Below are 20417 nucleotides of genomic sequence, written 5' to 3'. Positions count from 1 at the left end.
CTTGAGCATGGCTGAGGGTCACCCATGACCAGCTCGGAAACCAGATTGCATAGCGGAGAAGGTACGGTGGGATTCGAAATGGTCAGTGATCTGTTTTGTTAACTTTGCTTTCGAAGACTTTAGAAAGGCAGGGTAGGATAGATATAGGTCTGTAACAGTTTGGCTCTAGAGTTTCTCCCCCTTTGAAGAGGGGGATGACCGCGCAGCTTTCCAATCTTTAGGGATCTCAGATGATACGAAAGAGAAGTTGAACAGGCTAGTAATGAGGGTTGCAACAATTGTGGCGGATAATTTTAGAAAGAGAGGGTCCAGATTGTCTAGCCCAGCCTATTTGTTGGTCAGATTTTGCAGCTCTCAGATCATCAGCTATCTGGATTTGGCTGAAGGATAAATGGGGGAGGCTTAGGTACGTTGCTGTGGGGGGTGCAGAGCTGTTGACTGGGGTAGGAGTAGCCAGGTGGAAAGCATGACCAGCCGTAGAAAAATGTTTATTGAAATTCTCAATTATCGTAGATTTATCGGTAGTGTGTTATTCCGAGCCTCAGTGCAGTGGGCAGCTGGGAGGAGGTGCTCTTATTCCCCATGGACTTTACAGTGTCCCAAAACTTTTTGGAGTTTGTGCTACAGGATGCAAATTCCTGTTTGAAAAAGCAAGCCTTTGCTTTCCTAACTGCCTGTGTATATTTGTTCCTGACTTCCCTGAAAAGTTGCATATGTCGGGGGCTTTTCGATGCTAATGCAGTATGCCACAGGATGTTTTTGTGCTGGTCAAGGGCAGTCAAATCTGGAGTGAACCAAGGGATATATCTGTTCTTAGTTCTACATTTTTTGAATGGGGCATGCTTATTTAAGATGGTGCAGAAAGCACTTTAATAGAATAACCAGGCATCCTCTACTGACGGAATGGGGTCAATATCCTTCCAGGATACCCGGGCATGGTCAATTAGAAAAGCCTGCTCACGGAAGTGTTTTAGGGAGCGTTTGACAGTGATGAGGGTAGTTGTTTGACCACGGATACAGGCAGTGATCGCTGAGATCCTGGTTGAAGACAGCAGAGGTGTATTTAGAGGGTAGGTTGGTCAGGATGATATGAGGGTGCCCGTGTTTACGGATTTAGGGTTGTACCTGGTAGGTTCCTTGCTCATTTGTGTGAGATTGAGGGCATCTAGCTTAGATTGTAGGATGGCCGGGGTGTTAAACATATCCCAGTTTAGGTCACCTAACAGTATAAACTTTGACGATAAGTGGGGTGCAATTTATTCACATATTGTGTCCAGGGCACAGCAGGGGGCTGAGGAGGGTCTTTAACAAGCAGCAACAGTGAGAGACTTATTTCTGGAAAGTTGATTTTTTTTCTCTTCAGTCTCCCGAGGGGGAAAGGTGTCGTCATGCCCTATTCACGACTATCTTGGTGTGTTTGGACCATGATAGTTTGTTGGTAATGTGGACACCAAGGAACTTTAAACTCTCAACCCGTTCCACTACAGCCCCGTTGATATTAATTGGAGCCTGTTCGGCCCACCTTTTCCTGTCGTCCACGCGAGATGACATCAACACTGTCTGTGTATCATTATTAACAGTGACTGGGAAAATAGATTATCTGGAGGAACAATCCAGGAGGAATAACATGGTTGTGGATGGCATACCAGACATAAGTCTGAGGAGAAAGTGAGAAAAATTTCGCTGAAAAGATGCAGATCGATCATGGAAAGATTGAGGTGGAGCGCAGGTCTATAAAACTTAAAACCAGCCCAGGTGAAAGACCCAGGCTGATAGCGGTCAAGTTGTTAAGGTTCAATGACCAGATGGCTGTTCTGGAGAGAGCCAAGAACTTGAGAGGAACCAACATCTTCCACAATGAGGACTTATGTGAAGCTGTGCGCCAGCAGCGGAAATAACTTATTCCAGCTATGAAAGCTGCCAGAGAGCGTGGGAACATTGCTTACATCCGCTACGACTGGCTTATTGTCTACCCTCCCAACCACAAGCCTGGGAGGAGTGAGCAAGCCAAGCTTCCGGGTCAATAGCTTTAGCCCAACATCACACACACACCAACTGACACTCACAAGTGCCTGATTGACTGACTATTAGCCAAACAAGGTTTTTAATTTAATGTAGTTTTTTTTAGGACTGACCCCAATTAGTCAACTGGTTAATTGTTTGGTTGTTAGGCTGTTGGTCGACCGATATTGTTTTAGTCGAGCAGTAACGAATATAAATATATGCACTACATTTCAAAAGTTTGGGGTCACTAAGACATTTTTTGTCCATTTAAAATAACACCAAACTGATCAGAAATACAGTGTAGACATTGTTGGAAACGGCAGATTTTCTTTTCAATGGAATATCTACATAGGCGTACAGAAGCCCATTATCAGCAACAGTCACTCCTGTGTTCCAATGGCACGTTGTGTTAGCTAATCCAAGTTTAGCATTTTAAAAGGCTAATTAATTGATCATTAGAAAACCCTTTTGCAATCATTTTGTGGAAGGCTACCCAAAACGTTTGACCCAAGTTAAACAATTTAAAGGCAATGCTATCAAATACTAATTGAGCGTATGTAAACTTCTGACCCACTTGGAATGTGATGAAAGAAATAAAAGCTGAAATAAATCATTCTCTCTACTATTATTCTGACATTTCACATTGTTAAAATAAAGTGGGGATCCTAACTCACCTAGACAGGGGATTTTTACTAGTATTAAATGTCAGGAATTGTGAAAAATGTAGTTTAAATGTATTTGGCTAAGTCGTATTTAAACTTGCGACCATCTCAGTGAAGTAATTCATTGTGGAGGCCGATACTAAGAGCCAATTTATGCTTGAACCGAAAATGTGGTCGGAGGCAAAATATGACTGAATATATATATATATATATATATATATATATATATATATATATATATATATATATATATATATATATATATATATATATTTTTTTTTTTACAAAATAACATGGGTAACTATTTACACACTTTCAATATTCGGAAGACCCTCAGTCCTCTATCAAATCTATTTATATAGCCCCAGCCTAAAACCCCAAACGGCAAGCAATGCAGGTGTAGAAGCACGGTCATCCTTTGGGTCACTGATATGAAGCGTCTGTGAAATAACCAGAAACCTTTTGCAAGACATAACAGTCATGGAGAAAGGCAATTGGTAGAGAGATGATGTTTTCCAGTAGTCCCTCAGGCTTTTCAGCTTCACCAGCCCCATGTAGACGACCAGTGAAAGGTAGCAGAAGAAGTCTGACATGGATATGGGCTTCCATGCTACCTTTTTGCCTGCTTGCTTCTTCTCCCCATACTTATTCGTGTTAGACACGAGTGACTCGACAACGGATTGGGTGAAAAAAGCTGAAAAAGCTGAAGGGGGCTGTAAGTTGATGTCATACTCACCTGAGGTCCAGGCTCCCTTTTCGGCCTAAATGTTGGTTGAGGTGGCTCCACATCATCTTCTAGGACAGTGTGCCAATGCCCTTCTGTCCCTTAGCAGGTGGCACACTTCCCCTCCTCCGCTTCTTTGTCAGTGCCTTCACACCTCTAGATGGCCCGGGAGGTGTGGAGCCGGAGACAACGGGTGTCCGGCTGGATGAACCAGCTTCAGTGGGGGATAGACACCTTGGCACTGGGGGCTCCCATTCGGAGTCAGTGTCACTGTGAAAGAAAATGTTCAGTTAGAATAGTTTCACATATGAGCCCTGTATCAACAGGTATAATAAACAGATATATAAAGTACAGGGAACATAAAGTGCTGTTCCATTTCACTTTGGCCATTTTAGTGGGCCTGCCCTCCCCTCAACAGCCTCAAATAGGCTATTTCATGTGGAGGTGGGGTGGAGCGGCAGACACACGCATCTCAACCATGCTCCCTCTAATCCATAATATGTAGACTGAGAGGAGGAAGCATGGTCGCTGTGTTGCGATGTGTGGGTTTGCTGTTAAAATTCTACTCCATTCTCTCTCTATATATATATATATATATATATATATACAGTGCCTTGCGAAAGTATTCGGCCCCCTTGAACTTTGCGACCTTTTGCCACATTTCAGGCTTCAAACATAAAGATATAAAACTGTATTTTTGTGAAGAATCAACAACAAGTGGGACACAATCATGAAGTGGAAAGACATTTATTGGATATTTCAAACTTTTTTAACAAATCAAAAACTGAAAAATTGGGCGTGCAAAATTATTCAGCCCCCTTAAGTTAATACTTTGTAGCGCCACCTTTTGCTGCGATTACAGCTGTAAGTCGCTTGGGGTATGTCTCTATCAGTTTTGCACAGAGAGACTGACATTTTTTTCCCATTCCTCCTTGCAAAACAGCTCGAGCTCAGTGAGGTTAGATGGAGAGCATTTGTGAACAGCAGTTTTCAGTTCTTTCCACAGATTCTCGATTGGATTCAGGTCTGGACTTTGACTTGGCCATTCTAACACCTGGATATGTTTATTTTTGAACCATTCCATTGTAGATTTTGCTTTATGTTTTGGATCATTGTCTTGTTGGAAGACAAATCTCCATCCCAGTCTCAGGTCTTCTTCCAGAATGGTCCTGTATTTGGCGCCATCCATCTTCCCATCAATTTTTACCATCTTCCCTGTCCCTGCTGAAGAAAAGCAGGCCCAAATCATGATGCTGCCACCACCATGTTTGACAGTGGAGATGGTGTGTTCAGGGTGATGAGCTGTGTTGCTTTTATGCCAAACATAACGTTTTGCATTGTTGCCAAAAAGTTCAATTTTGGTTTCATCTGACCAGAGCACCTTCTTCCACATGTTTGGTGTGTCTCCCAGGTGGCTTGTGGCAAACTTTAAACAACACTTTTTTATGGATATCTTTAAGAAATGGCTTTCTTCTTGCCACTCTTCCATAAAGGCCAGATTTGTGCAATATACGACGGATTGTTGTCCTATGGACAGAGTCTCCCACCTCAGCTGTAGATCTCTGCAGTTCATCCAGAGTGATCATGGGTCTCTTGGCTGCATCTCTGATCAGTCTTCTCCTTGTAAGAGCTGAAAGTTTAGAGGGACGGCCAGGTCTTGGTAGATTTGCAGTGGTCTGATACTCCTTCCATTTCAATATCATCGCTTGCACAGTGCTCCTTGGGATGTTTAAAGCTTGGGAAATCTTTTTGTATCCAAATCCGGCTTTAAACTTCTTCACAACAGTATCTCGGACCTGCCTGGTGTGTTCCTTGTTCTTCATGATGCTCTCTGCGCTTTTAACGGACCTCTGAGACTATCACAGTGCAGGTGCATTTATATGGAGTCTTGATTACACACAGGTGGATTGTATTTATCATCATTAGTCATTTAGTTCAACATTGGATCATTCAGAGATCCTCACTGAACTTCTGGAGAGAGTTTGCTGCACTGAAAGTAAAGGGGCTGAATAATTTTGCACGCCCAATTTTCCAGTTTTTTATTTGTTAAAAATGTTTGAAATATCCAATAAATGTCGTTCCACTTCATGATTGTGTCCCACTTGTTGTTGATTCTTCACAAAAAAATACAGTTTTATATCTTTATGTTTGAAGCCTGAACTGTGGCAAAAGGACGCAAAGTTCAAGGGGGCCGAATACTTTCGCAAGGCACTGTATGTATGTATGTATGTGTGTGTGTGTGTGTGTGTGTATATATATATATATATATATATATATATATATATATATATATATATATATATATATATATATATATATATATATATATATATATATATATATATATATATATATATATATATATATATATATATATATATATATATATATATATATATATATGCTAAGGGTCATTCACATACATACTCCCACCCACAACGCATAGACAATGTGTACTTTACACATTTCATTACATTTTTATATATTGCAAATAAAATGTTTTTAAAAATCACAAAGAATATTTTATATTATTAATTTCAAACAACGGCATTAGCATGAGAAGAACTTACCAGTCCAAAACGATGTCCTCGCCGTTCAAAAAATATGCTTCCATTTTGGAGTCAAAGCTATGTTCGCTAGCTGAATCTTCTTCCAAAAGAAGATCTGTTTCACTGTCACGATCAATTTGCTCTATAATTTTGTCTACATTTGTATATCTAGTCTTAGATTTAGCTTTCCCTGACTTATTCGCCATGATGTTCGATATATAAACAGCTGAAGATGCACGTTACCGAAAAAGGGCTGTGCGCCACAAGCTTGGCTCCTTCCAGTATGACTGTTCTATGGCGAATGACCGTCTTTACGCAGGAGTTTCCTACATGGGTTGGTCTTCCAACACATAACCATTGCATATTGCAGTGTTCCTCAACTCATTGGCTATCTACCCAGCTAGATTTCAAGACGATAAGTGGTCATTGGGTTAAAATTCAGTCAATCAATGAAACAGCGAGCAAATCATTGGTGCACAATGATGTCATGACTTGTTGTCTTCAAATCGGTTTCTCTCAGGCAATAGTAAATCCTTTTTTAAATCTGACAACACAGTTGGATTAGCAAGATTCTAGGCTTTCGATACATGTGAGACACATGAATGTTTAATATGACTATTTATGTAGCGATCATCGTATGTGGTGGAATTTCAGCCCGCTAGCGGGTTCCATGCTCAGAGGGGTTAAAAACTTCTTAGTTTCCCGTTAACGGGATCGATATGACAACAGCCAGTGAAAGTGCAGGGCACCAAATTCAAAACAACAGAATCTCATAATTAAAATTCCTCAAACGTACATGTATCTACCGTTTTAAAGATAATCATGTTGTTAATCCCACCACAGTGTCCGATTTCAAAAAGGCTTTACAGCGAAAGCACCACAAACGATTATGTTAAGTCACCACCAACTCACAGAAAAATTCAGCCATTTTCCAGCCAAAGAGAGGAGTCACAAAAAGCACAAATAGAGATAAAATTAATCACTAACCTTTGATGATTTTCATCAGATGACACTCATAGGACTTCATGTTACACACTACATCTGTTTTGTTTGATAAAGTTCATATTTATATTAAAAAAATCTCAATATACATTGGCGCATTACGTTCACTAGTTCCAAAAACATCTGGTGATATTGCCGAGAGCCACATCATTTTACATAAATACTCATTATAAATGTCAATAAATACAATTGTTAGACATGGAAATATAGATATACCTCTCCTTAATGCAACCGCTGTGTCAGATTTTTTACAAAATTTACGGAAAAAGCAAACCATGCAATAATCTGAGACGGCGCTCAGAAAAAAAAAATAATAATTATCCGCCATGTTGGAGTCAACAGAAATAACATTATAAATATTCCCTTATTTACTTCAAAAAGTTATATTTCAGGTTGAAGAAACTTGTCAAACTAAGTACAGAATCAATCTTTAGGATGTTGTTATCATAAATCTACAATAACGTTCCAACTGGAGAATTCCATTGTCATGGAACGCAGGTCACTATCATGTGAAATGCGCATGACCAGGACCTGGTTCTCTGCCAGACCACTGACTCAAAGAGCTCTCATCCGGCCCCACAATACAGTAGAAGCCTCGTTCAAGTTTCTAAAGACGGTTGGAAGCCTTAGGAAGTGCAACATAACCATTATCCCACTGTGTATTCAATAGGGGCTGGGTTGAAAATCGATCCTCAGATTTCCCACTTCCTGTTTGGACTTCTTCTCAGGTTTTTGCCTGCCATATGAGTTCTGTTATACTCACAGACATTATTCAAACAGTTTTAGAAACTTCAGAGTGTTTTTCTATCCAATACTAACAGTAATATGCATATATTAGCAACTGGGACTGAGGAGCAGACCGTTTACTCTGGGCACCTCTGGGCACCTTTCATCCAAGCTACTCAATACTGCCCCTGCAGCCATAAGAAGTTAATGTGTTCAGTATTATTATTGCAGTCTTCCTGTTATCATTGCCGGAGTGAATACATTGTTTGCAGAGTGCACAACCTATGCTACACTTGTGAGAAACAAGTTTAGGTTCATTTCATTCCATCTTTGAGTTTTGTCAATTTAGTCATTTGTCTTTTGTTTGGAGCTCTCCTATTAATGTTGAGTAAGGACTCATAGACGAATAGAAGTAGGCCTATAGTAGTGAGTGATTTTCTTTTTTGGTTTTTTTTTTTCATCAGGATATTTTCTACCTGCAGACTACAATGTTTTTATTTGTTGGCTTTATGTAGGCTATTTTTTTTACGTAGTTGGCAATAGAAGTTACTTTTTAGATTTATCAATTTAGATTTGGATTGAATTTTTATTAACCACATGACAATGATTGAGACATGAAGACATTATTCTAAATTAAATTAAACTGTTTCACCATAATGTGCATATGAAAACCATAACTGGCATGCAGATCGGTAGAAATGGTAAGATACATTGACATTCCACATGAGAAAGGTTGCCGACTCCTTGTGTAGCCAATTACCGGCAACTTCAGGAGAGTAATGGCGGAATCTGCGGCAGTCAGCACGAGCGGGAGGAGAACAGTTGGGTCGGGTTACGTTTTTTTTTGTTCTGGTTATCTAGATCTCTGGCACCCTCCTGAGACATTTGTCTTATTTCATCAAATGCTAAGCATAAAGCATCAGACCAGCTCAATTAATGTAGTTGATTTTATTGAAACACATAGGGTGTGTCTATATATATGGAAAAATACAAGTAAAAAAATTTTGTCCACTCGTTTGGTTGAAAGAACAGACAACTTTCGGTCGACCAATATTCTTTTTTTGGGGGGGGACAGCCCTAATTTTTTCCTCCATATTATGTCTGACAAGCTACCCAGAAAATGACTAAGAATAGATAGCCCATATAAATATATGTAGCCTTATTAATAAGGTTCAAGAAATCAATAACTTACTAAGATAACATTCATATACTGCCTAACCTAACCCTAACCCATTCATATACTGCCTCTCTGAGACTCACTTAGATAATTCCTTTTATATAGCAGTAGTAATACAGGGATGTAACATATACAGAAATGCCTATGGAGGAGGTGGTGTTGCATATGTCCAGAGTCATATTCCTGTAAAGGTTAGAGAGGATCTCATATCTAATGTTGTTGTAGTGTTGTGGTTGCTGATTCACCTGCCTCATCAAAAGCTTCTCCTTTTGGGTGCTGCTATTGGACAACAGTTGCTAACAGTCATGATCTGGATAATATGTGTGAAATTCTTGATGTGTGTGATGTTAAGAGGGGCCTGTTTTCTGGGTGACCAAGTTGTCCGCTCATCATCCAAGTGTGTTGATCATATCTTTACTAATTCTGCAGAACTTTGTTCTAAAGCTGTATCCACACCCATTGGATATATTGACCATAATATAGTGACTAGAGTGGCTTGCGAATGTATTCACCCCCTTTGGCATTTTTACTAATTTGTTGCCTTACAACCTCAAATTAAAATAGAGTTTGTATCATGGGGAGTTTGTATCATTTGATTTACACAACATGCCTATGACTTTGAAGATGCCAAATATTTTTTGTGAAACAAACAAGAAATAAGAAAATAAAAAAACTTGAGCGTGCATAACAACCCCCCCCCCCCCCCCAAAAAAAGTCAATACTCTGTAGAGCCACCTGTTGCAGAAATTACAGCTACAAGTCTCTTGGGGTATGTCTCTCTAAGCTTGGCACATCTAGCCACTGGGATTTTTGCCCATTCGTCAAGGCAAAACTGCTACAGCTCCTTCAAGTTGGATGGGATCCGCTGGTGTACAGCAAGCTTTAAGTAATATCACAGATGCCTCTCAATTGGATTGAGGTCTGGGCTTTGACTAGGCCGTTCCAATACTTTTAAATGTTTCCCAATTAACCACTCGAGTGTTGCTTAATCAGTATGCTTAGGGTCATTGGCCTGCTGGAAAGTGAACCCCTGTCCAAGTCTCAAATCTCTGGAAGACTGAAACAGGTTTCCCTCAAGAATTTCCCTGTATTTAGCGCCATCAATAATTTCTTCAATTCTGACCAGTTTCCCAGTCCCTGCCAATGAAAAACATCCCCACAGCATGATGCTGCCACCACCATGCCACCACCACCATGGGGATGGTGTTCTCGGGGTGATGAGAGGTATTGGGTTTGTGCCAGAAGTAGCAGTAGAAGTTTTCCTTGATGGCCAAAAAGCTCAATTTTAGTCTCATCTGACCAGAGTGCCTCCTTCCATATGTTTGGGGAGTCTGCCACATGCTGTGTTTGCTTATTTTTTTCTTTAAGCAATGGTTTTTTTCTGGCCTTTCTTCTGTAAAGACCATCTCTGTGGAGTGTACGGCTTAAAGTGGTGCCATGAACAGATACTCCAATCTCTGCTGTGTAGCTTTGCAGTTCCTTCAGGGTTATCTTTGATCTCTTAGTTGCCTCTGATTAATGCCTTCCTTGCCTGCTCCATGAGTTTTGGTAGGTGGCTCTCTCTTGGCAGGTTTGTTGTGGTGCCATATTCTTACAAATGTAATAATGGATGTAATGGCGCTCCGTATGATGTTCAAAGTTTCTGATATATTTTTTTAACCCAACCCTGATTTGTACTTATCCACAATTTTGTCTCTGACCTGTTTGGAGAGCTCCTTGGTCTTCATGGTGCCGCTTGCTTGGTGGTGCCCCTTGGTTAATGGTGTTGCAGACTCTGGAGCCTTTCAGAACAGGTGTATATATACTGAGATCATGTGACAGATCATGTGACGCTTAGATTGCACACATGTGGACTTTATTTAACTAATAATGTGATTTCTGAAGGTAATTGGTTGCACCAAATCTTATTTAGGGGCTTCATAGCAAAGGGGGTGAATACATATGTGCGCACCACTTTTCTGTTTTTTCCCCCTAAATTTCTTTGAAACAAGTTATTTTTTTCCATTTCACTTTGCCAATTCGGACTATGTCCATTTACATGAAATCCAAATAAAAATCAATTTAAATTAGAGGTTGTAATGCAACAAAATAGGAAAAAAACAGATGGGGATGAATACTTTTTGCAAGGCAAAACGACACTGGGCCAATTGTGCGCCGCCCTATAGGACTTCCAATCACGGCCTGATGTGATGCAGCCTGTATTCGTAGTGCTATAGACCGCTGCGCTGCTTGGGAGCCCTTCAGTTGTATTTTTAGCGTTATTGTTTTAAATAGTTGTGGTGTTCTTTTGGTCATGGTGTTCTTAGTTTAGATTTGTGTTGCGGGTCCTGTCCGTTAGTGTTCTGTATTTTGTCATGTTCTGTGTTTTGTGTGGACCCTTCTTCAGCAGCGAATGGGGATCCGAATACAAATCATAAATCATATGCTGAACAATTATAGCCTCCTTGAAATGTATCTCTCTGTAAGACAGGGATGGGCAACTGTAGACCCGTGGACCAATACATTTTTTTTCTTCAAATGATTGTATTTTCATTTGTTTGGGGGGGGGGGGGGATTCAGCCGGCGTGTCAATTTACTGTTGAGAGTTAGTATAATAGATGCACAAAGTGCAATTCTGAAATTTAGTTGTTCATCAGCAGTCCCTCATTTAGCCCATTCCAGCATAATATTTTTTGTTTGATTGGCCAGCTATCTAAACTTGTAGTAAGCATGGTCGAATTACCGACCGTTGGCCCATTGATAATCAGTTATCATATTAAAAACTGCGAACATTTGTCTCCACCCTATGTCAAAATATGTAGAATTGCAGGAAATTATAGGGGGTGTATGCATGTGGATATGCAGACCCACAAGCCACTGTGGCCCCTCTTGATGAGTTCTGTTTTTTTGGGGGGGCCGCACCCCCATCAAAGTAGCCCATCCCTGCTCTAAGACAATGGGTCATAAAAATGGCTCTTGACACCTAGGTGGGATACCATGTGACCTCGCAAGGCTAAAAAAGCACTGCTCCCCTCTTAATTAAATTCAAAGGTTTTTATTGGCATGGGAAACATCTGTTTACATTGCCAAACATGTAAAATCATCGAAACCTCTCTCACTCTCTTATCATTGTCTTCTCTGCCCTGCTCTGGGCTCAACAGCTTCTCAAAGGAGGGAAGAAGAACCTCCATTTAGGGGCCTTAGCAAGAAATGGTAACTGATAAGACAGGGAAAGTAACTTTTCAGGACAAAATACCTGCAATTTAGTACATTTCTAATTGTGACTGAAGAGCCCAAGTACAAGCAGTCTGTGAGGACTGAAGACATCCAGGCTGTATCACAACCGGCCGTGATTGGTAGTCCCATAGGGCGGTGCACAATTGGCCTAGCGTCGTCCGTGTTTGGCCGGTGTAAGCCGCCATTGTAGATAAGAATCTGTTCATAACCGACTTGCCTAGTTAAATAAAACAAAAAAGACTTAAAGATCTAGTGAAGCCTGAACCGTACACATAAGCTAACCTTCTTCAAGGAAAGGAGAAGCAACTCCAGATCATTACCTCTGCAACATCAAGAAGAGAGCCATCAGACAGAGCAAACAGGAACACAACTCAAGAAGGAGCACCACAAGGAGCACCATCCAGAGAAAAAGAACAAGCACAAGGACACTCAACTCGAGGGAAAGGACACACAGCCTTCCCCTTTTGTTCTCACCATGCGGGCTGAGCAACCAAGAGGCCACAATAGACTTTGATTACAGGCTAGAGTATATATATATATATATATATATATATATATTCTCGAAGTCTTCACTTGTTATCTTTCATTCTATTTCCTACCTTTCCTTGATCATGGCCATTGTTTTGTAAATATTGTTATTAGTGTAATTGAATGTAGATTGTATAAATAAATTGTGTTGTCTAATTATTCTGTTACAAAGTGGTCTCTATTTGATTCTCAAATGATTGTGTCTGATAAATCAACTGTTTACTATTATTTACATTTTTGTCTTATGTTATTGTTAAGAGCTCGTAAGTCAGGTCTTCTTGGAATACCATTTTTGTCCAATAACGGGCTTGTGCCCCAATAAAAAAAATATATAATAAAAAAAAAAGTATGTGTGTGTATATATATTAGTCCTTAGAGATTAATTAATTAATTGATTAATTAATAGTTTATAGTAATAATTAGACATACTAGTTTACAAGTGAGAGGACAGTAGCAGGGGTGGTTTACAGCATGTGCTGAGGCAGGTGTCTCTAGCTCAGCAGGCCAACTTTCTCCTTCCTCCACTCCTTTCCTCTCCCTCTCTACTTCACATGTCACTTCGTCTGACATACTTACTCACTCACACTCACGCACTCCACACACCACACACACCAGGAAGAGAGGAGGAAGACTGGATGCAGGCCTAGAAGAGAGAGATAGAGAGGTTAACAATTTCTAAGTCAATCCCAGGTTAGCCTATGTCACTCGAAGTAGGTTTTGATTTGATTTATTAGGATCCCCATTAGCCGACGCCAATGGTGAGAGCTAGTCTTACTGGGGTCCGACATATAACGAAAAATACATTACAGACAAAAGAATTTACAATTTACATACATTTAAAAACGCGTGTGTGTGTGTGCCTCAATCAGTTACACATACATATCAGTACATACACACAACAAGTAGGTCACATGGGGGAAAGGCGTTGTTCAGTGAGGTGTTGCTTTATTTGTTTTTTGAAACCAGGTTTGCTGTTCAATAGCGCTATATGAGGTGGAAGGGAGTTCCATGCACTCATGGTTCTGTATAACACTGTTTTCTTGAGAATTTGTTCTGGACTTTGAAAAGACCCCTGGTGGCATGTCTGATGGGGTAGGTTGATGATGCAAGCAATTTGGAATTTCCAACACATGAATGTTTCTTATAAAAACAAGAAGTGACGCAGTCAGTCTTTCCTCAACTCTTCGCCAAAAGAGACTGCACACGTAGTATTAATAAGAGCCCTCTGATTACAAGGAAGAGAAAAACGTGCCGCTCTGTTCTGGGCCAGCTGCAGCTTGACTAGGTCTTTCTTTGCAACATTTGACCATATGACTGAAAAAGAATCAAGACAAGGACTTGCTTTTAATTTTTTTTTATTTAACTAGGCAAGTCAGTTAACAACAAACTCTTATTTTCAATGACAGCCTAGGAACAGCGGGTTAACTGCCTTGTTAAGAGGCAGAACATGATTTTTTACCTTGTCAGCTTGGAATTTCGATCTTGCAACCTTTCGGTTGCTAGTCCAACACTCTAACCACTAGGCTACCTGCCGCCCCGCTTTGTGGAGTGTGGTGTCAAAAAGCAGAGCATGTCTTTATTACAGACAGACCATTAAATCGATATGTTTTGACCGGGACCGTTTACAATCTAAGGAAACACCAAGTCCTTCAGTCTCCTCAACTTGTTCAACAGCCACAGTTGTGAAAGGTAGTGTACTGTAGCTATAGGTCTAATTAGCATTATGGTAATTGTACTCTCATAGGATAGTTGAAATGTTTATGAATGAAGAAATGGGGTGATGCGTTATTATTGTGGCTGAGAGCATCACTGACTGCTGCTGAGAGGTGTGTGTGTGTGTGTGTGTGTGTGTGTGTGTCATTACATATAGCATCAGCAGCCATGATGTTTTGTTGTCATTCTATTAGTGTTTTTTCCTTCTCTCTTTCTCCTTTCCTTGAACATGCTGCAACAATCTCTCCTTTTGATCTCTTGATAGATATTCGACTTGATGGATGCCAAAGCTCGGCAAGATTGCATCAAAGAAATAGATCTCCTAAAGGTAAAGAACCAGAGCGAGCGAGAAAACAATTGATCTGTACCAGACGCCTGCATGCGAGTGTGTTTATGTGTCTTTTTCTGTGCTGTGTGTGTGTGTGTGTGTGTGTGTGTGAGAGACTCCTCCAGGCTTACATTGACTCTCTTTTTTTTTTAATGCCCAAAACATTTCATTTTTTTTCTCTCAGTATTGTTTAGAAGGGGGGCAATAGTGGATCGCCATGGAAATTTAGCAGACTCCCTTGTGTGTCTTTTGATGTTTTGTCCCCCCCCCCCTCCCACGCCCCACCCCACGCCCCTCATCTTTTTGTCTTTTGTCTTTCTTCTTTAAATGAAGTGTTTTCATTGATCAAACTACCTTAAACATGCTTTGCTTGTCTCTGGTCTCAAAAGCTAACGAACAAATTAATGACAGGTTGAATAACTCCCTCTGTCTCTGTGATCAGAGGTGTGTGTGTTCTCCAGGTTGTTGCTAACTCTGTTCATAACACGTTACTCTCTCTTCCATACGCACCTAGCACACCTCCATGCACACCTAGCACACCTCCATACACACCAAGCATTTTGCTACACCCGCAATAACATCTGCTAAACATGTGTATGTGACCAATAAAATTTGATTTGATTTTGATTTGATGAGGTCTGCATTAGCCAACCACAGAGGAGACTGGTGTTATGCCAGGCTTAGCCACATGCCCCCTCTTTTCCCCTCCCTCCATTTCCCCCTCTCTCCTCCATTCTAGGGCTCAGGAGGCTGATGCACAAGATATGTCACTCCGTCCCTCCCCCTCTCTCTCCCTCACCCCTCTCTTTATCCCTCCTCCTTGAGTGTGTGTGTGCTTTCTCTGCTCTGTCTCTTCTGTGTGAGTGCTAATGGTTGTGGTGGTTAATTCCAACAGTCTGTGTGTGTGTGTGTGTGTGTACTGGGCAGGGCTAACAAGGCCAGATTGTGAACAGGGGAATCCAGCCTTCCTTCCATCTATCCATCCTTCTACCCCAGTAGACAGGACAACACGACACACAGCCAAATCAGAGTAATGAGATGCACACTGCCATGGGCCTGACACACACACACACACACACACATGCTGGCATGCATGCTCACGGTCCTCTGTCTCTCTATCTGTTCATATGCTTTGTAAAGTGTAGGCTAGATGATCCTGTTGTCCTGTATGGCTCAGTTGGTAGAGCATGGTGCCTGTACTGCCAGGGTTATGGGTTTGATTCCCGGGGCCACCCATACGTAAAATATATGCACGCATGACTGTAAGTCGCTTTGGATAAAGGCGTCTGCTAAAAAGCATATACTGTATATACATTGATGTATATAAATTTGCTTCATTGGCATGACGTATTGATACATTATGCCGGAGCACAATGTTACTTGCTCACTCTCACATTTCTCTGTCCATCTCTCAGCCTTTGTGTTATAGTTTATGTCCATCCTAGCCTTACGTGAGTTCTGTGAGATGGGATGCAGTACACCCCCAGCCCAGTCCCAGTGTCCGGCTCAGATTCAATTACTCCAGTCTGTTTCACAGGCAGTCCTGAAGCCTGCTCACATTAACCTCATTTAACCTGAACTAACTGGACAGAAGCCTGGCCCTGCCTGCACACACACCCTGTAGCTGTCCAGGCCTGGAGCTGGGGAGCTAGCATCTACAGTCATATCTCTTAGCATGGCCAGGGTCTTCACGGGTCAGTGTGAGTAGGGGAAGAAGAGAGATGGGATGGGGGGGGCACATGGATGTTTCTCTTGCTCTGAAATGACGCATCACAGAGCTGCAACCCTGATCCAAAAATACATCTGCTGCAGTGTTTGTTTGTATGTGTGTGTGTGTACAGTATGTATACGTTGCTTCTCCTGTGGATCAGTCCACAGAGTGAACATTTCTTTAATCACGTCGGAGCAGTGTCATACCGCATGCCTGGGCCCCGCTATCGCTGCTCACATCACAACCCCTGACACACAACACGTCTACTGTAGCTCTCTCTCACTCTCTCCCTCCCCTCTCTCTGTCTGACTGCACCTGATGTGGTTAGTCACTTATTGACCGATCAACAGGAAATAATCGGTTGAGAAAATGAGGGTTTTCTAGATCTATTTATTTCTCTGCCAGCGGCGTGTTGAGAGCTGTGTGGAACAGCAGCCTGTTGTAATCAGACAATGGTTGTTGTCGACATGTCACACTGCTCTGTCACACACACAGGACAAAGCCATAGCCTTCTCATTCAACTACGCGGTTTCTACACCGGCGTGGCCAGCCAAATGACCGACAACATTACACATCATAGGAGCACCTGATAATGGTTATTTGAAAGGATTTCAACACTTTAACATACTCGTTGTCACATTGTGTGGTATATTATATCTGTGTAAGAAGGGGTAATTGGTTGGAGACTTGGGACAAAATATGTGTTGATTTCACAAAGCTTTACAAACCCTGGGAGCCAGTTAAACAGTCATTGTTCCCTCATCTATTCTCTCTCGCTATATCTCTATTTTTCCCCCTCTCTCTCTTTCCCTCTCTCACCATCTCTCTCTCTCTGTTTCTCTCTCTCTCGTACAGCAACTGAACCACCCAAACGTGATCAAGTACCATGCATCATTTATTGAGGAGAATGAGCTGAACATTGTGTTGGAGCTGGCCGATGCTGGTGACCTCTCCCGGATGATCAAGGTAAGATATTTGATGCTCCCACACAGGTCAACCTTCCTCACTGGAATCCGCCCTGGTGATCTACTACCCTGTTGACCCGCTGAAGTGGTGATCTCTGGTGCTGATCTACTGGCGATCCACTATAGTGATGGTCCACTCCGGTGATCATTAACAGTAGGCCGCCATAGTGATCTACTTTTGCTTAACTCTTATGTCAAATGTGTTTGCCTGCTGTAATCTCTCATACAGGACAACTCTCCACCAGAACCATAGTATTCACATTCTTCACTCATGCCAGTGTCAAATTAGTGGTATGTTATGTATGTATGTATGTATGTATGTAAAACCCTGGGCAGAGCAGCCTCTCCATGTATAAATGATGCCTAGCCAGGGTGTATGAGCATCTCAACAAGCCCCTAGCACTCATCTACTGCAGCTCTCAATGTCCAACCATCCAATGCTGTCTCACACTGCAAATTAGGACAGCACGATTAGCACTGCCTGTGAGAGATACCACATGGCACACTACACACACCCGGGCACAGACACGTGCTGACACACACGGACCTACACACACAGGTCTTCCTTCGCTCCTGCCCTCTCTTCAAATCATTTGTTTTCCTAATTAAACTGTGCCAGTCCAGAGGTTGGTATCATGACTACGAACCTCTTCGCTCCCCCTTCACTGCCCTGCCGCAATATGAAGTAAATACACCATTCTTACACTGTGGTGCCCCCCCCCCCCCTTCTCTCCCTTCCTCTTCCTGGCACTTGCCCTGACCATCTCAGGATTCTAATAAAATCAAATGGTACTTGATTTGCATGCACTTACAGAATATTGCATGTGCAGTTTTTGCAGTGGAAGGCATGGAAGGCTTTCTTCTGCTTCCCCATTGACATCAAACACTTCTCTGATATGCTAATGTGGGGCAAGGGGAAGAATGGCCCACCATGCTGCCTTTGTTTGGATGTGGGCCAAGGTCTCTCTATTTCACACACGTGCACCTACGCAAGCGCACACACATGGGACGCACGCTGGGACAGACACAAGCGCACACACACACACACACACACACTGACAGATGCACGTGCACACACACTTTCTTGCTATCATTCCTGTTCACTCTCTCTTTCTCAACTATTGTTCCCATTTCCTCTCTATGTTTCTCGCTATCTTTTCCGTTCCGTCACTCTCTCTCTGCGCTCCATTTTTGCTAGTTTTTGCCAATCAGTATCCCATCCAGCACAGCAACAAAGCTAGCTCGCCAGTCCATTTCTCACCCGATTGGCTATTACGCTGCCCTAGCTGATAGTTTGCATAAACTTTGTCCCATCACTCGTACCATTGATTTCCGGTAATCCTGTCGCACGGTGACTGTTTCTGTGACCTCTGAAACAGAATGAAGTCATAATCGACCGCTAGGAGCTGCTGGGAGGGTTGAGGGGGTTAGGGTTGTGGGAATTGTGTGTTGTGTAGTTTGTGTGTGACTGGTTTACATATATATGTAGGAGCTATATACCAGATGTGAGCGTTTTGAACATAACCCCAAAATGCCTTTTCTCTGGTTCTGAGAACTCATGTGCTTTCCATCGCAGCATAATGAAAATGAGAAAGGGCTCGGTATGAGAAAGAAAGAGTGAGCGAGAGGAGGGAGGGGGGGGGGGGGGGTAGAAGGAAAAAGGGACAGAGAGAGGCAGAGCGAGGGGAAAGAGAGAGGTCAGGGAGAGGGTAGCGAGAGAGGCAAAAAGAGAGAGGTCTGCATCATATTAACGATGGAGTCAAATACATACAGAGGGACTCGAGGGGCTTAGCTAGTAAGTTGTGTAATGTTAAGCTTGTGTATGTTGTCTGACATTGTTGTGCTGTGTGTATCTATGCAGCACTTCAAGAAGCAGCGGAGGTTAATTCCAGAGAGGACAGTGTGGAAGTACTTTGTCCAGCTGTGCAGTGCGCTGGAACACATGCACTCCCGACGGGTCATGCACAGAGGTACTACACACACACACACACACGCACGCACACATGCGTACACTTTTAACTTCAACTTGAACTATGTACCCTGTCCTCTCTACAGATATAAAGCCAGCTAATGTGTTCATAACAGCCACAGGAGTGGTGAAGCTGGGAGATCTGGGACTAGGACGATTCTTCAGCTCTAAAACCACCGCTGCCCATTCTTTAGGTAAGACACGCACACACGCACACACACGCACACACACGCACACACACGCACACACACACACACACACACACACACACACACACAAACACTTTTGTTTGACTATCCTTGAGGACCAAACAATTGATTCCCACTCAAAATCCAATTTTTCTTCAATCCTAACTCCTAAACCTAACCTTAACCCAAACCGTAACTTCTAACCATAAACCTAACCCCTATACCTAATTGTAACGCTAACCCTAAACCTAACCTCTAAGCCTAAAATAGCCTTTTTCCTCGTGGGGACCAGCAAAATTAAACCAACTAGTCCAATTTTCATGGATTTACTATCCTTGTGAGGACTTATGGTCCCCACAATGATAGTAAAACCAAACATGCACACACCCACACAGTAAGGGGGGGATGTGTTTCATTAGCTGGTGCAGCCCAGAACCATTTGTGTGTTATAAAGCTGGGGGGTTAGGTCTTCTTATTGCAGCTTAGGGGCTGTCACCTCTTCATTTGCCAGTTTGTCACTTCCTGTTGCCTTGACCTCTGACTTCTGAACTGTTGTCTGGGCGGAACCTGTCTGAAACACACTTCGCCTCTGCTGCCGGATACATAGTGGTGAAAAAAGTACCCAATTGTCATACTTGAGTAAAAGTAAAGATGCCTAAACAGAAAATGACTGAAGTAAAAGTGAAAATCACCCAGTAAAATGCTACTTGAGTAAAAGTTTTAAAGTATTTCATTTTAAATATACATAAGTATCAGAAGTAAAAGTATAAATACTTTCAAATTCCTTATATATGGCAAACCAGACGGCACTATTTTCTTGTTTTTTAAATTTACGGATAGTCAGGGGCACACTCCAACACTCAGACATAATTTACAAATGAAGCATTTGTGAGTGAGTCCGCCAAATCAGAGGCAGTAGGGATGAGCAGGGATGTTCTCTTGATAAGTGGGGGAA

General features: G+C 42.0%; 1 protein-coding gene across 2 annotated transcripts in view; it reads left to right on the top strand.

Moving 5' to 3' along the window:
* Positions 1-20417, top strand: part of LOC139406830 (serine/threonine-protein kinase Nek7) — a 150332-nt gene that overhangs the window by 97848 nt on the left and 32067 nt on the right. For both annotated transcript variants that reach the window (XM_071149900.1, XM_071149901.1), the window contains exons 4-7: positions 14567-14629; positions 17196-17306; positions 19167-19275; positions 19361-19468. In XM_071149900.1, coding sequence (XP_071006001.1) covers positions 14567-14629; positions 17196-17306; positions 19167-19275; positions 19361-19468 — 391 coding nt within the window. The remainder of the gene's footprint in view (positions 1-14566; positions 14630-17195; positions 17307-19166; positions 19276-19360; positions 19469-20417) is intronic.

Source organism: Oncorhynchus clarkii, chromosome 4 (genome assembly GCF_045791955.1).
Source record: "Oncorhynchus clarkii lewisi isolate Uvic-CL-2024 chromosome 4, UVic_Ocla_1.0, whole genome shotgun sequence".
Lineage (NCBI taxonomy): Eukaryota > Metazoa > Chordata > Actinopteri > Salmoniformes > Salmonidae > Oncorhynchus > Oncorhynchus clarkii.
This window is presented reverse-complemented; position numbering and strand designations above follow the sequence as displayed.